Here is a 16,588-nt window from a genome sequence, read left to right on the forward strand (position 1 = left end):
GTGATTTCAAAGCTGAATTTTTAGCATCATTACTCCAGTCACATGATCCTTCAGAAATCATTCTAATATTCTGATTTGCTGCTCAAGAAACATTTATAATTATTATGTTGCAAACAGCTGAGTATAATTTTTTCAGGTTTCTTTGATGAATAGAAAGTTCAGAAGAACAGCTTTCATTTAAAATAGAAATCTTTTGTAACATTATAAATGTGTTTAGCATCACTTTTGTTTAGTTTAAAGCATCCTTGCTAAATAAAAGTATTCATTTATAAAATCTCCCTGAAAAAATGACTCTTCTGAAGCTTTGGAATGCTTTTGATATAATGCATAATGTTACAAAAGCTTTTTATTTCAGATAAATGCTGATCTTTGGATCTTTCTACTTCTAATCCTGAATAAAAATGTACTCAACTGTTGTAAATATTGATAACAATAATAATAAATGCTTCTTGAACAGCAAATCAACATATTAGAATGATTTCTGAAGGATCATGTGAGACTGAAGACTGGAATAATGATGCTGAAAATTCAGCTTTGATTACAAGAATAAATTATTTTTTAAAACATATTAAAATAGACAAGAGTTATTTTAAATAATACAAATATTTCACAGTATTACTGCTTTTGCTGTATTTTGAATTAAATAAATGCATGCTTGGTTAGCAGAGGAGACTTAAAAACATTAAAAATCTTTTGGCAGGTAGTGTACAATATTACCAAAGCATAATTTCCAAAACTGTAGCAAGAAAGAAAAAAAGAATGATTAAATGAAATGAATAATAGTACTAATGATAATAATAATAATAACAACAACAAAAACAAGACTGATACATTAATAAGCATATACAAAACGCAATAATAAATAATATCGTTACAATATTAGTCACGGAATATTTTACAGCGCTAAACTAATTTTTTGAGGTATTCCTGCTCAAAAACACGAATGTTTATAATATAACGTTGACTTCTGTCCAGTAGATGCCAGTAACATATGAATAATACACTGCATACTAGACACAAGAAGAACCTTTTTCTATTGACGTGACTGTGGACCAATCACGGAGCGAGAAACGATTGACGTTTTTGTATTTTTTGTTGCTGGAGCTCCCTGGTCCTATCACACGACGAGAAACGAATGACGTTTTTAAAGTTCGATCGCTCCAGCCAATGGCATTCGACGAATTCTGAAGCGCGAAGAGTTTAAGGGACAGAAGAGATCGGTGACTAACGGAAACTCCAATGTGTAACAAAACAATGCTTTCAAAATGCTATTTTTATAACTTTCCGTTGTTGCTAACCGTATATTAATATGATTTAGTTCATTACCAACACTTTCGGGTGGTTTTAGCTCAACAGCGACAGGAATCATGACTCGTGGTGAGAAAAATAGCGTACGTGTGGGTTCGTTCGCACCAGCTGCTCTTGCGTTAGCGTTCAAATGCGTTTATTGACGTTTTAAAAGACGTGACGTCACGTTTCGTGTTTGTTTTCTTTGTTTAGTCTAGTTTTAGACGCCTGTACGTGTAACATTTGATCCCTGGAGGTGATAGTATTTTGCATGACAGCTCTTTAAGTCCAGTTATGGCCGCTCAGAATGTGGTTTTTGCCATCGATGTGGATTATCGACCGGAGAAGACCAACAGCACGACTAGTGGCTATCAAAACCACCTCAAACACTGGATACTAAGAGTCCTGCTCAGTTTGGGACACAAATATGGGCTGGAAAAAGTGCGATGGGGATATAAATTCTTCCATTCAAGGACTGTGAAAAGTGCAACACTTCTAACCAGAGGATCTGATTTCAAGGAGCTCCAGGAGAAGGTGTTCAGTGACTTCGAAGAGGAGCTGCTTGTCAAATTCAGTGTGGAAGGAAAGTCACCCAAAAGTCAGGAGAAGCCCAACAAACTGAAACCCAGCCCGGCTAGTTGTGTCCAGAATGCTTTGAAAGAAATCCTCCTAGACTTCCAATGGGACAGACCTGATCTAACATCTCCCACCAAGGTCACACTGAGACCGAGAAGGTCGAGTCGAAGCAGCAGGAATATCCCTCTGCAGGACTATGACATGTTAAGCGTTGACAAAAATGTCCTTTTTGTTGTGTCTGAATGTCCACGGTCCAAAGCGGAGTTGGAAGACTACTTGTCCCTTCGTAGAGAGGACAGTAGACATCAGAGAGACATACACGAGCAGGTGCTGCCCAAAGGTCTCGTAGATATGCTTATGCAACGCAAAGTTGTCCTTCACTGGGCTGATTCGGGTATTTTGAAGGTAAGTGGTGCCCTTATAGAGTTCCTATAAAACATTTTGGGGTTTATTTCAGTGTTTATGAATACCGTATGCTTTTTCACCAGGCTAATCATGTGGTGGAGGACTACACTGGCATGGAGACATTGGCAGAGCTTCTTGGGCAGGTTGGTGGACGGGTGGTGCCCATGCTGTCCGCTTGTTTGCCATTGATGGACCAGCATTCTGACATAAGCCCTTCACTGGATTTGGGAATAGATGCCTTTCCTGTGGATTCAACTAATAGCTACCTTCAACTGTCGGAAAAAATGCACCAACAAGTCTTTCCTTCTTTGGGTGGATCTCTTTCTTGGATTTCAGGTAAATAATACAGTGTCACTGGTGCATATATTCTACAGGGTTGGTCCAAAGTCAGAGTTTTCCAAAAAAAAAAAAAAAAAAACTATGTATGCAAATTGTATAATATCAAAGGTACACATTTCTAGTAATTGTGCAGTTAATTCTTGTATTGCATTTTCATAAAGTTTTGGAATATTTGTCCTCTCCACAAATTTCTTACTAGCAAAACACAGTAAAATCTATTATAATTAGGGTTATATTGACCTATTAAGATTTTGCTTATCTACATTACAAATATATATTTTTTGCTAATTTATTAACATTTTTATCAGAGGTAAATCAATAACAATTACATTTTTAACCATATTTCATTTGTAATTTGTGAGATTTGTTGTATTTTGAATCCAATTTCTCTGATCATACTGATTTCAAAGTTAAGGATTCATTAGGTTGAATATATACTGAATCAAAAACTATCGTAAAATCTTAGTTGATAATTCAGTATACTTTACTTTTGACAAAACATCCCGTGTTTCAATAGAGGCCGCACATCGGTAGTGATAGTAATGCTTTGGTAGCGACCACATCACATTTTAACTTACATACTGAAACGCTACTAAAACATACTAAAATACAAAAAATGTTGTTTATTTCCCCCAAATATGACAATTATGTGTTCCCTTTTGTCACTACCGAAACAAAAATGACATGTTTTGGTAGTGACAAATTTATGGAATAACACCCAAAAAAACAAAGATGTCACTACCGAAACTCCACCAAATGTTTTGGTAGGGACAATTTTAGATACGTTTGAAGCTAGCTAAATGGTGTTCGGAAGTGACATTATTTAAGTTGCACACAGATTTTTAAGATTTTGAACACATTTACCTCAAAATGATGTGGCCTATCTACTCAACATGTAGCTATGAGAGAGAGAGAGAGAGAGAGAGAGCTGTATGAATATTCCCTGATCATAAATTTAGGTTAAAATCAGCCAGTGGATTAAAACACGCACGTTTCTGTAGTGACATAAAAATGCAGAACACAGTTTTTTTCTTACATAATGTTTCATAATTTACAATATATAAAGTATATATATTTTTTTGAACTTCACTTTTTAAAGGAATCAAAAAGATAATTTGAAAAACAACAATGGAAATAAAATACAAAAATTATTTCAGTATCATTTTTTCAAGTTGAAGTTCAGGGGTTAGGGTTCGGGACAGCTACCTCCCAATTGCAAATACCCACTAAATGATTTTTTATATATAAGCTTACTGATATTAAAATGTTATTGTGGGTTTCAATAGATAATAAAAGAATATTAGTAAACATCTAAGATTTGAATACTTAAATGTTTTTTTAAATATGTTTTTTGGTTGTTGGACAGCACCTGGTTGTCTGCACCAGTTCTGTAGAATGGCCCATATATAATAGTAATGAAGTGAAATATTACCGTTTAAAATAATTTTCCAGTTTAATATACTTTACAACGTAATTAATTTCTGCGAAGGCAAACCTTAGTTTTCAGCAGCATTTCTTATCATAAATGCTGAAAACGGCTTCATATTTTATTTATTTATTTTTTTATCAGGAGGCTTTAATAGAAGAATTTTGAAGGTTTATTTTGAAGTTCAATAAAAAAAAAATGAAAATCTTTTCTATCATTACAAATGTCTTTGTCACTTTTGATCAATTGAATGCATCTTTGCATAGTAAAGGTATTAAATATTTTGACTGATTTATTTAAATCTTACAAAACTTTGAATGGTACAGTATCATGGTTTTCACAAAAATATTAACCAGTACAAATATTTTCAACATATGTAAATGTAATATATATATATATATATATATGTGTGTTGTATGTATACCCTACAGATCAACAGTTTGGGGTTGGTAGAATTTAGTTAGGGTTAATAAAATTAATACTTTTATTTAGTAAATTGTTCAAAAGTGTTAGTAAAAACTTTTACATTGTTACCATTTTTATTTCAAATAATTACTGTTTCTTTAAACTTTCTATTCATCAGAGAATGTGTGTGTGTGTGTGTGTGTGTGTAAACACACAAAATCTATTATTTCAATAATATATGTAATCATTTAGTGAATTTAGTTTTATTTTACCTAATTTTTCCAAAAATAAACTGATTCCTACATTTTTTTTTTTTTTTTTTTTTTTTTTTTTTTTTTTTCATTTGTATTTATTTATTTATTTTTGTGGCAGATGGGATCAAGCAGTCCTGCAGTGTGACTCTGGAGCCGGTATCCTGTAGGCAGAGGTTTCTGCAGGCTCCTGTGGATGTGGTTCTCAGAGGTGTCCTGCAGGACCTGGACATCATCTCCCTCTCATGTTCAGCCTCTGAGAGCTGGATACTGCAGTGTACAGATGTTGAACTGGGTCAGGAGGCTTTTCACCACTTAAAGCAGTTGTCCACTGGAGGATCTGTCATGGTAAAATTATAATATGATGGTTCCAGCTCTGAAATATGATTAGAGTCACATGCAGTGTTGTTTTGTAATACGTAATATATACAGATACCTGTATGTACACACCTGCTCCATTTCTATGCCTTTAGTCTTTAAAAGATTGGAGATCTATAATGTAATAAATGGCTTTTGTAGCTTTCCGTAAGTGTTCTGTAAGTGAACACATTGTGCAAAGATAAAAGCAAGAATTTATGTTCCATTGCAGGTGATTTTAGCATAATCTTAAGATCTTCTTACTTTACTGACGTAGCTAGCAGAAGTGAGTGAAGGAGGTGTGGGGTTTTCAGCGGTGCTGTCGGTGCTCTCCTCCTGTACGGCTCAACTCACTGTCCTTCAGCCTCTGGTTACTCAGGAAGACCCACTTCTGCCCTCAGACCTTGTTTCCTTGGACATCACCGACATCTCTAGTGATCTACCTGATGTTGTGAGCAGTGTTCTCAATGTCATGTATGACATCATGGAGGATGAAGATTGCTCAGGTGTTTGTTTTATCTGAAATAATCTGTTTTATTTGTACATATAAACAGAAGGTTTTGATCCTAACCTTAATATAATTTTCTAGATCAAGTAGAGTTGCCGTTTGTTCCTGACTGGGCCAATCAAGAGCTCAAGCAGGGGTCTTGTTCAAGGAGAAATGAGCTGGTAGAAGGATGGTTTCCTTTGTCAGATCAATCAGGAATCAGCTGCCACTTAATGGAATCAATGAGGTTTGCACATCTTTTATTTGACAAGATTGGAATTGCGATTGTCGTGTGAAAAATGTATTTTTACTCAAGTAAACACAAACAAGAGAATGGCAGTTCATATGCATAGTTTAATTTCCTTTATCTAGTTTTCTGATTTATTATATTCAGTTCTCAGATCATCAGCATTTTTTTCTCAGAGCAAAGAAAGTGCATATATATACTAGTCAGATGGCAGAAACTGTCGTGGAAGAGAAGAAATTGTTGAATAAAGACGTTATCTTTGTTTTCTTTGCGCACAAAAAGTATTCTCGTAGCTTCGTAACACTACAGTTGAACCACTGATGTCACATGGAAAATTTTAACAATGTTCTTACTACCTTTCTGGGACTGAACACAGTAGTTGAGTTACTGTCTATGCAGGGTCAGAAAGGGTCGAATTTCATCAAAAATACTTAAGTTGTGTTCTTAGGATGAAAAAAGGTCCCAAACGTCATGAGGGTGAGAAATTAATCTCTTTAAGTGTTAAACTTGACAGAATATGGTTCGATTGGAAAGAGGTTTTATTTGGAGGATTTAAAGTCTTGATATTTGGCAACCCTGAGCAGATACCGTAAATGTCAAATGGAAAAACATATTTAGGATAAATAACCAGTGGGCAAGTAGCAAAGATGATTATGCTTAATCAAGAGAAGCAAAAATCACACAATCACAACTAGGCCTGCACAAGAAATCATATTTTAATCAAGATATGTTAAACATATCTTATTGGACTGCTCTGCTTTTAATGCAAGCAGACAACAGTTTTATGTAGTAGGATCTCATAAGGACTTTTTAAAAAGCTCCTTCCAGAAACCTTTTTAGAATATTTATCATATGTGCATTTAAAAGCACATTGTGTAATCTGTTGTATTTTTCCATTTTATTTTGTTAGGTTTTATTTTGTAGCATATTTACAGGTCCTGTGTAACTGTTAGAAAATGCACAACACAACTCCTGCCATTAAAAAAACCTCAGCTGCTGACATGGTGTTAATTTCTACCCCCAAGAATGTCAAAATGGCACATATTGTACTTATCATGGGCTATTTTTATTCTAGTACTAAAAGATCTGTCTTACATCTACAGGCTCCTGCATGCAGCTCCAGAGGAAGAGGAGCAAGGAGAGGAGTACTCAGATACTCAGCAGGAGATCACCAGCAGTCTCTCAGAGCTCTATCAAAGCAACACAGCTGGATCCAGTGGAAACCTGAGGTCCAAAAAACGTGAGTACAAAATGGCACACAATTAAGTGATTCATACATCACAAATGTACTAAATATTTCCAATGATTTTGTTGCTGGGCATGAACTTACAACAAACAAATGCCATGGCCTAATCTTCTCTTCGTTAGGAGGTACACAATGCACACCAGTAAGGCAGAAGATGAAGACAATGAGTCGCTCTCTACAGATGTTGAATTTTGCTCGCTTGAATGTAAAAGCTCAGAAGACTCAGGGTGATAGCAGCTCTGCTGGATCTGCCAAAGGAGCTGAAAAGGGGGGGCAAGAGATGCTCTGGGGATCGGACCAAGCCTGGCCTCATGCGTAAGTATTGAGTTATTTATTTGTTAAAAAAAAAAAAGGGGGGGTTAATGTCCAAGGTTTAGAATCTCCATGAACTGTGTTTAAACTTTATTGGAAATAAATTGTTAATGATGATATTCATTACCTCTCAAACAGATTTCAACAGTGAGGAAGAGCTGCTCTCCCATCTGGGACTCACTTATCAGAAAGCTTTGGAGAACAGAACCGTGTCTGTTCCCTCTCAAGCCCAGGATATGCTTTCAGTTGTTAAGACATTCATGAAAACCAACACTGATGTGGAGGTGAGTCAGCGGAACACTTACATCAAAATTACACAGCTGTGTTGCCTGGTTGCAGGCAACTGCAAAACATGGTCTCTTTATACGTGTATAATATGTATAACTCTGTTGTGCCATTTTAAAAGATCCTAGTCTATTTGGCACAGATAGCCTTACATACCGACACACAGCACCGTTGCACAATAGGTGTCCTGAGTTCAAATCCCGACTTGAGGACCTTTCCTGATCCCTACTGCTCTCTCTCACTTCGCTTCCTATTATAATAAAAAAAAAATCTTAAAAAAAAAAATCCTAGTCTAATTAGTTAATTTTGTATTTATTTGAGTCTAAAATGTTGGTAAACTACCAGTTTTAAAGATGTAACTAGGTTGTAGAAATTATTGTTAATATATATGCTTCTACAAGATGTGTATTGTTGATTTGGCGGTTTGTGATATATAATTTCTTTTAACTGTACATTTAACCATGTCTCACCAGGCTTCATTCCTGGGTTTGGTGCAGGAGCATCTATTGAAATCCTGTCAGTCTATTCGTCAGCTTTATGGAAATTCTTCAGATGAAGAAAGTAAAATCAGGGAGTAAGTATTCAGACCAAATGAAATCAATGTCCAGATGAAATAACACTAATCTTGAAACATCTTTATGAAGGTTAATGATAATGGACTTAAAAACCATTCATCTTTATACAGATGCCAGCTGCAAGCAGTTCTCAGACTTGAATTGTGCAGACAACCAGAACAACAAGAAGACGAGGAGGTTGTGGAAGAAAGAGTTGAGGATGTAAGGAGATGATCAACCTTTAAAAAAATTACAGATGCTAAATCAGTCATTTAAAGGGACAGTTCACCCAAAAATGAAAATTCTGTCATTAATTATTCACCCTCATGTCGTTCCAAACCCGTAAGACACAAATGAAGATATTTTTGATGAAATCCAAGAGCTTTCTGACTCTGCATAGACAGCAACGCAACTGACATGTTCAACGCCCAGAAAGGAAGTAAGGACATTGTAAAAATAGTCCATGTGAAATCAGTGGTTCAACCATAATGTTATGAAGCTACGAGAATACTTATTGTGTGCAAAGGAAACAAAAATCCATCTAAAGCTCTCGGATTTCATCAAAAATATCTTCATTTGTGTTCCGAAGATGAACGAAGGTCTTACAGGTTTGGAACGACATGAGGGTGAGTAATTAATGACAGAATTTTCAATTTAGGGTGAACTATCCCTTTAACTTTGTATGCAGAAATCTTATGGTTTGTGGTTAAGTGTGATATTTTTTTTTTTTTTTAAATTGTTATTTTTTTTTTTAAATCCCTTTTTATGTTGGTTTAAGGTGGCTGATATGCTCCGGATTATCTCCCGGAGTAAAGATGCTGTTTACTTATCCAAATTCATGCAGGATGAGGTTCTGCCAGTGTAAGTTATCAGAGAAAATGCAAGAAAATGCAAATAGTCTCCAAACACAATTCATGAGATGTGATCTCTGATATGGCATCTCCCAGGTTCCTGAACAGCATCCCTAAAGTCCTGGCAGACGTCTACCACAGTTTAGGAACTCAGTTGCCCGAGGCACTTGTTGCCGTCCTGCCTTCTGACTTCTTCAGTGATGAGTCTATGGCTAAGGACAGTGTGTCCGTGAGTCCTTCACCTTTCTCTGCCACACAGAGCAATGTATCTAGTGTCGGAGATCATCTGGAGGAACTCCGCAATCGCTCTGCTAAAAAGAGGAGGTGATTGTCAGAAAAGAGTGTAATTATATAAAGTGCTTTGTCTGTAAGTTGAAAAATAAACTTTTTCTCTGTTTTGCAGACAGAACATGCTCACACGCCACAAAAGCATGAACGAGGCTCCTCAGGCACTTCGACAGATAGAAATGCCAAGAAAGTCCACACGCCTGGTGAGATTTCTTTTCCCCATTACTTTTACTTGTCTAAAGAAATAAAATACTAACATGCCTGTTTTGGAATACAGGCAAAGCCAAAACTCTGTGTCCCAGTAGAAAAACCTGCTGTGGAAGAACCACCACCACCACCTCCCCCAAAGCAAGCAGTTCAAGGTAACTGGCTCTTTTCTTTTTAATCTTCATGCTGTTATATGGTTGAGCTGCTTATAAAGTTGTGATCTGTTGTTGCATCATTCACAGAGGTAACAAAGGTAAGGAGAAATCTTTTCAACCAAGTGGCCGTATCGCCCTCAAAGAAGTCCAAAATGCCACGAAGCCAGTCTGTGTCGGCAGTAGAGGGACTCAAAAAACGCAAACGTCCACATATGGAGGATGATGGTAATTTTTTTTTTTTTCTTTTAATAGTGAGAGATTCTTTAAATCATTAATGTAATCAATGAACTTGAATCTTAAAATGTTAAATTTCAGAACGACACACTCTTCTGACAAAGAAAGTGTCTGAGACACCACTGCATAAACAGGTTTCCAATCGTTTACTTCACCGGCAACGGACTGGCAGGTGAGTCCCATGTCTTGATTAAGTTGTTGCTATATTTGTTCAATGATACTTGACATTTGTATGGGAAGCATCCGGTTTGAAATGGAACCTGTGTTTCTCTTGCCCTCTTTGTTACAGAAGATCTGGAGAATCTGATGTGTGCATTATTGAAGAGTCTCCTATCAAACCAGCTGCTGGTTAGTGTCTGCCACAATGATTTTGCCACAATGTCAAACATAGAATGACCACTTACTAATAGAAAGTGCTCTAAAAAATCATTTGTTTCTAGACTTGAGGAGGAGCCCAAGAATTAAAAGCCTTACAAGGAGACATTCCAGCGTGTTCTATTCGAGCTCACAGCCACGTTCACGAAACCTGGACCGTGCCATCTCCTCCTCTCAACTCTGTCACTCTGAGGGTAAAGGTGAGCAGGAAATAGAAAAAGTGTTTCCGTGACAGTGTAAAAAAATAGATGTCATTAAGCTTCTGGACATAAAACGTTTCCTCTGAGGCAATGTGTAGTTTTTGAACATACTGTGAAGGTGTATGCGGGTGCATTCTCAAAGTAGCCTTGTCTCTTTATTTTGCAGGAGGATTCAATCTCAGTTCTGTTAGGTCGCCAGTTCGGCTTCTTTTTGGTGCTACCCAGTCCCCTGGTCGCCTACGGCACACTGCAGCATCCTCTTCAGAAGATCAAGGCAGCAAAGAGTTGTCGCTTAGGTCTGCAGTTATTGAGGTAATATCCCTTTCAGTTTACAGTTGATTAAAATGATTAAAATATTGAAAGATTATCAAGAGTATAAGTCATTATCTTTTGCATTAATACTATACTTTTATTTTGCAGAGTCAAAATAAAACTCCACAGAAATTAAGATCTGATCCAGCAGGCTCTGCAGTTGGGTGCAGAACCCCTCGGTCCCCAAGAACTCCAAGCCGGCCAGTTGGAGAGAGTGGGATGACCCTGCGAGGGAGCCCTTTTCGGTCTCCTGCCGCAAAGAGTCTAGTGGTAGAGACACCCAAGAAGAGCCCACTGAAGGGGATACTCAAGACCCCAATGAAAAACCTCTTAGATTGTGTTTCTCCAAATGGCGCTTGGCTGAGAAGCCCAAGCGGTAAAACACCAAAGAAGAACGTGACGTGGTCTCCATCTCCACGCAAACGCCTGCTAGAAAACCCAATCAATGTGCCGGAGTCTCCAGTGTTTACAAAAAGAATCTCGCCAAGGCTGATTACACCTGGTAAGAATAGCAGCCCAGAGGAAAGAAATGTTTTCAAAACACCCGACAAGGTGCCCCAAAGAAAATCCAAGGTATCTCCTGGAACAATGCGTAGGACACTTGAAATGATTGGAAATGTTGATCCAGAAGCATCTCAGTCCATTACGAGATCAGGAAAGATGAAGAGAACTCTGAGCTTGCCTTGCAAGGTTACTGAAAAGTTTGCTTCCATTGACTCACAACAATCTGATTCCAGGCCTTCACCATTAAAACCAAATATACAAACGCCCATAAAAAGCCCCAGCCCAAGGATGTGCACTCGCTCTGGTAGAACACCTGTTAAAGAGTCTTCATCGACTCCTAACAAGTCTCGAGTCATTGCGGGTTGTAGCCCTTCACCTTGTAAAGGTTTGTCTGTGGTTCTAGAAAAACTGAGTGTATCACCATCCTCTGGTTCTCCTAGATCAGGAATCTGCCGTCAAAGCAGTTCACCTACTACTAATGTAGGAGAATTTCCACTGGATAACAAAGTGATTGGGCAAAGAGCAGAAGAGGTGTCATCTTCAGACTCCCAGCAGTTTGATTGCTCTGAATTCAGCATTACCACGGATGAAGAAAGCATTGAAATATCGAACGCCTCAGTGGTGAAGACCCAACTCACAGGGGGCATTAAAATGAACATTGCTTTCTCAAGGAAACCCTCTAGATCTTCAGAGGTTTTTGAATTTAAGGGAAAACAAGCCACCCCTGCCATTACCCCACCAAGTCGAAGCTATGGCTTCCGTCAAACTCCAGACCGGCGTCAACGAGAAGCAGAAGCACGTCTTGGATATCCCTCGGGAACTCCAAAGATTTCCACCCCAAGGACAAGGCGGGCTCCTGCATGTGGAAAGAACTCCACCCCTCAACCACTTACTTATGAAGTGGAGATGGAAATGCAGGCGTCAGGCTTGCCTAAGCTTAAGTTAAGACGGACTGATTCTTTCAATGCTGGAGACACACCTAGTAGTACAACCAAGGGTGTGGCCTCACATCTTGCGCACCGTAACAAGTCAAATGTGAAGGCACCACAAGTCGACAGCCCTCTTGCACAGTGTTCTAGACATCCTGGCTGCATATCTCCATCGCTTTGCAGTCGAGGAACCCCTGCCAAAGGTACACCTGGGAAGGGCGTACAGACGTACATATGTCAGTCGATCACTCCTACACATTATCCGGCAAGTAGCCAATCCCCATTGGCGTCCCCACTGACTCCGTCTCCTCAAAGCAGGGGGTGGTCAACCCCGGAGAACCTCAATAGTTGGCCTCGTAAGAAAAGGGCTCGGATCGAGGCTTGCGGGAACAAAGAGCAAGTCATCAAAGGGGTCCCACTACTGGAAAAGAATGCGGTTTTGGATGATCCAGAACTTGAAGGTGTTTTCCGTATTCAAGGGGTGGAAGAACTCAAAGATTCGTTAAGTACCCCAGTCAGTCAAAGAAAACTGGGTTTGAGATCCAGCCAGGTGATGGACCATCAGTGCTCACCGGAGGGCATGGATTGGACCGAGTCTGTGGTTCAAGAGTGTGACACTAGAGATTCAATGAAGTCTGAACAGTTTGCGTGGACGGGCAGAAAAGGTACAGCTTGGGTGCAATTCATAGCTTGTTCCTTGTGTTTCTGTAACTTATTCACAATGTTGCGGCTTGAATTTCTTTCAGTGGACACCCCTAAAGTAAAGAAACCAGTGTCTGCCAGTGGAATCTTCGCTCTTACTCAATCACCTCTATTATACAAGAAATCAACTGCAATCAGTGAAGCAGGTGAGACAATGAAGGTGTATGTAGAGTTATAGGTCAGAGTAGACATAATCTTGCGTAGCCAGCCCTTCAGACTGACGGCAGAAGGTCTGGAAACCTTGGCCGCTTTTATATTAAAAAATATACTGTCGTTTATTTACCGAGAAACATGATCCAGTGTTAAATATTTACGAGTTGCAAAAGTATGTGAGTATCTATTTTGTAACCGCTGATCAGCCCTGCACAGCAGCTTGTAGGAATTTTCGCCCATTCTTCAGTACAGAAACACTTGAACCCTGTGATATTGGTGGGTTTCCTCCTGTAAAGTGCTTGCTTCGGCCCTTCCATAACATTTCAACCCAATTAAGGTCTGGACTTTGACTCAGGCATTCCAAATCATTGACCTTGTTCTTCAACCATTTTTGGTATAATGACTTGTGTGCTTGTGATCGTTGTCTTGCTGCATGACCCACTTTCTTCTAAGTTTCAGTTCTCGGACAGATGTCCTGACATTTTCCTTAAGAATTTGCTGGTATAATTCACAGTTCATTGTCATTCTTGCCAAGATGCAGCAAAACAGGCCCAAACCATGATACTACCACCACCATGTTTCACAGATGGAATAAGGTTCTTATGCTGGAATGAAGTGTTTTCATTTAAACCCAGAAAGTTATATTTTGGTCTCATCCGTCCACAAAACATTTCTCCAATAACCCTCTGACTTCTCTGACGACAACAGTGGGGTTTTTTGTTTGTTTTTTTGGAGAGTTGTGGCTTTCTTCTTGCAACTCTGCCAGTCATACAATGGTTGTTCATTGTTCTCCTGATGATGGACTGATTACTATTAACATTAACCAATGTGAGAAAGGTCTTTATGTGCTTAAAAGTTACCCTGGGGTCCTTTGTGACCTTGCAGACTATTACAAGTTTTGCTTAGGAGTGATCTTTGTTGGTCGACCACTCCTAGGGAGGGTAATAGTTGTCTTGAATTTCTTCCATTTGTACACAGTCTGTCCGACTGGATTTTTGGAGTCCAAACTCTTCAGAGATGGTTTTGTAACCTTTTTTTTTTTTTAACTGGATGAGCAACAACAACTCTTTCTGAGGTTCTCAGAGATCTACGTTTTTCATGTTATGATTCACTTCCACAAACATGATCAGACTTTGATAGATTCTCTTTGCAACTCACAAATATTTAACGCTGGACCATTTTACTCAAATAAATGACAAACTATATATTTTCACCTGATTTCTTTGATTGGGTTCTCTTTGTCAACTTTCAGGACTTGTGTGAAAATCGAATTAACTTTTTGGTCATATTTATGCAGAAATATAGAAAATTCTAAAGGGTTTCAGACGAATACAGTCAGAGTTATATTAAAAAAATGTCAATGTAGAATCATAAAGACTCCACATGGCTCTGAGGGGTTAATAAAGGCCGGGGGGTTAATAAAAGTGAATCGATGCATTTGCGTAAGAAAAATGTCCATATTTAAAACTTGTTAAACAGTAATCTCTAGCTTCCGCTAACTGTTGTATGCATGTTGACAAGAGTGGCGTTCCAGCCGATGGTCATGAATTAGAAGTACAAAACAAGGATTTGTAGTAAAAAAATAAAATAAAATGTCAGAGGATTTCGATATATAAGCCAAGAGGAGTTTTCCTTTGCTGTAAACAAAACTTGGTTCTCACAAGACTAGTATATTCTCACCAGAGCTTACGCTATGGCTACGTCCTACGTCATCCACTGGAACACCACTGTCTCATGAATGCTTGTATGACAATAAGTGGAAGCTAGAGATTTACAGTCTATAAAGTTTTAAATATGGATATTTTTCTTAAACAAACGCATTAATTTGCTTCAGAAGGCCTTTATTAACCCCCCGGAGCCGTGTGGAGTACTTTTAATGATGGATGGATGCACTTTTTTGGACTTCAAAATCTCAACAGCCATTCACTGCCATTATAAATCTTAGACGAGCAAGGACATTTTTAATGCAACTCTGATTGTATTCATCTGAAAGAAGAAAGACACCTAGGATGCCTTGAGGCTGAGTAAATCATAGGATAATTTTCATTTTTGGGTGAACTGTCCCTCTAAGTGTTTCTTAATAATAACAATGTATACTTTCTCCCAGCAGGTTCAAAGTCTGAGCTGGATATCTCTCCTCTTTGCCAATCGAGAAGGCGAAGGACACCCAATAAGACGTACAGCCGAAAGAAACTTATAGAATAAGTCTGTCATTACTTTTGGTTGCTTTTTCTTGCACTGTTGTTTTTAGGAAAACAAAAGCTTTTTTATAACTGTTTTATTGTCCGTTTTAGCTAACTTTATTCTCATTTGATGGTATAATAATGCATTTCCAATATTGTATATTTTGTACTCTATGTATTATACAAATGTAACATACTCCATCAGTTAGGTACAGCATAGCAAATTTTAACTTGTCTGAACATTTCTTGTGAAAATAAGGTGTAAACATTTATTTTGCCCTTTCAGTCTAATGAAATCAAGCTTTAATTGCTCGTTTGTTAGTGATTTTATTTATGTGTGCTAACTGTTCTGTGGACTTTTTGTTTTGTTTTAACAGTTAGGCAGCTCGCGACATTTGTGAAATAAATGTAAATGTAAACAGATTATTTTAATAAAGACACTTGTTCTTATACCTCCACTTTAATCAATCCTTTGCATAGAAGGGAATGTTATGTCATGATCTGAATGTCTCAGTTGTGTTTGTGCTTGATTTCTGCCAGTAAAAGCAAAGGACACTTCTGATATGTTAAGCCAATGTTAAAAAAAATAAGCAAGATGATGCTTAAACCAAATGTGACCTTGGACCACAAAAACATTCTTAAGTATATTTATAGCAATAGACAACAGTACATTGCATGGGACAAAATTATGTTTTTCTTTTATGCCAAAAAAAATAGGATGTTAAGTAAAGATCATGTTCCATTAAGATATTTTGTAAATTTCCTACCATAAATACATAAAACCTTAATTTTTGATTAGTAATATGCATTGCTAAGAACTTCATTTGGACAACTTTTAAGGTGATTCTCTCAATATTTTTTATTTTTTTTCTTTTTTTTTTTGCACTCTCAGATTCCAGATTTTCAAAGAGTTGTATCTCAAACATACATTGTCCTATCCTAACAAACCACACTTCAGTGGAAAGCTGATTGTATAAATCTCAATTTTTTAAAAAAAAAAGAAAAATTACACTCATGACTGGTTTTGTGGTCCATGGTCACAAATGTGGTACCTCTTAGTGTTGTTCTCTAACTATTTAAGTTGACAGGTAGATGATGCCTAGTGTTTTCAAATGTTCAGGTTTCAAAGTCATGGTGTAGTCTAACCTTGAAGCTAGTGGCATTTGGTCTTGGAAGAATCCATTTCTCATGTGCTTATGTCTCACACTGAGTCAATGTGTAAACTGCACCATCTAGTGTATTACTAGAGCGTATGTGTTTGATGATTCTTAGGTTGAAGTTCCATTTAAGTACATTACCATAAAAACCTGCTTAGATA

General features: G+C 37.7%; 1 protein-coding gene across 1 annotated transcript; it reads left to right on the top strand.

Moving 5' to 3' along the window:
- Positions 1-1,199: 1,199 nt before the first annotated feature.
- ticrr (TopBP1-interacting, checkpoint, and replication regulator) lies at positions 1,200-15,703 on the top strand. Its single transcript, XM_051100385.1, is given in 23 exon segments — positions 1,200-2,268; positions 2,352-2,604; positions 4,811-5,037; positions 5,324-5,552; positions 5,636-5,780; positions 6,884-7,020; positions 7,149-7,294; positions 7,296-7,341; positions 7,477-7,622; positions 8,097-8,197; positions 8,309-8,399; positions 8,956-9,038; positions 9,125-9,352; positions 9,432-9,519; positions 9,594-9,678; positions 9,766-9,903; positions 9,994-10,084; positions 10,202-10,260; positions 10,353-10,487; positions 10,654-10,799; positions 10,908-12,897; positions 12,979-13,080; positions 15,198-15,703. Coding segments are annotated over 23 exon segments (5,448 nt in total). The 5' UTR covers positions 1,200-1,581; the 3' UTR covers positions 15,293-15,703.
- The last annotated feature ends 885 nt before the right edge of the window (positions 15,704-16,588 follow it).

The sequence above is a fragment of the Labeo rohita genome, chromosome 25, assembly GCF_022985175.1.
Source record: "Labeo rohita strain BAU-BD-2019 chromosome 25, IGBB_LRoh.1.0, whole genome shotgun sequence".
In the NCBI taxonomy this organism is placed as follows: Eukaryota; Metazoa; Chordata; class Actinopteri; order Cypriniformes; family Cyprinidae; genus Labeo; species Labeo rohita.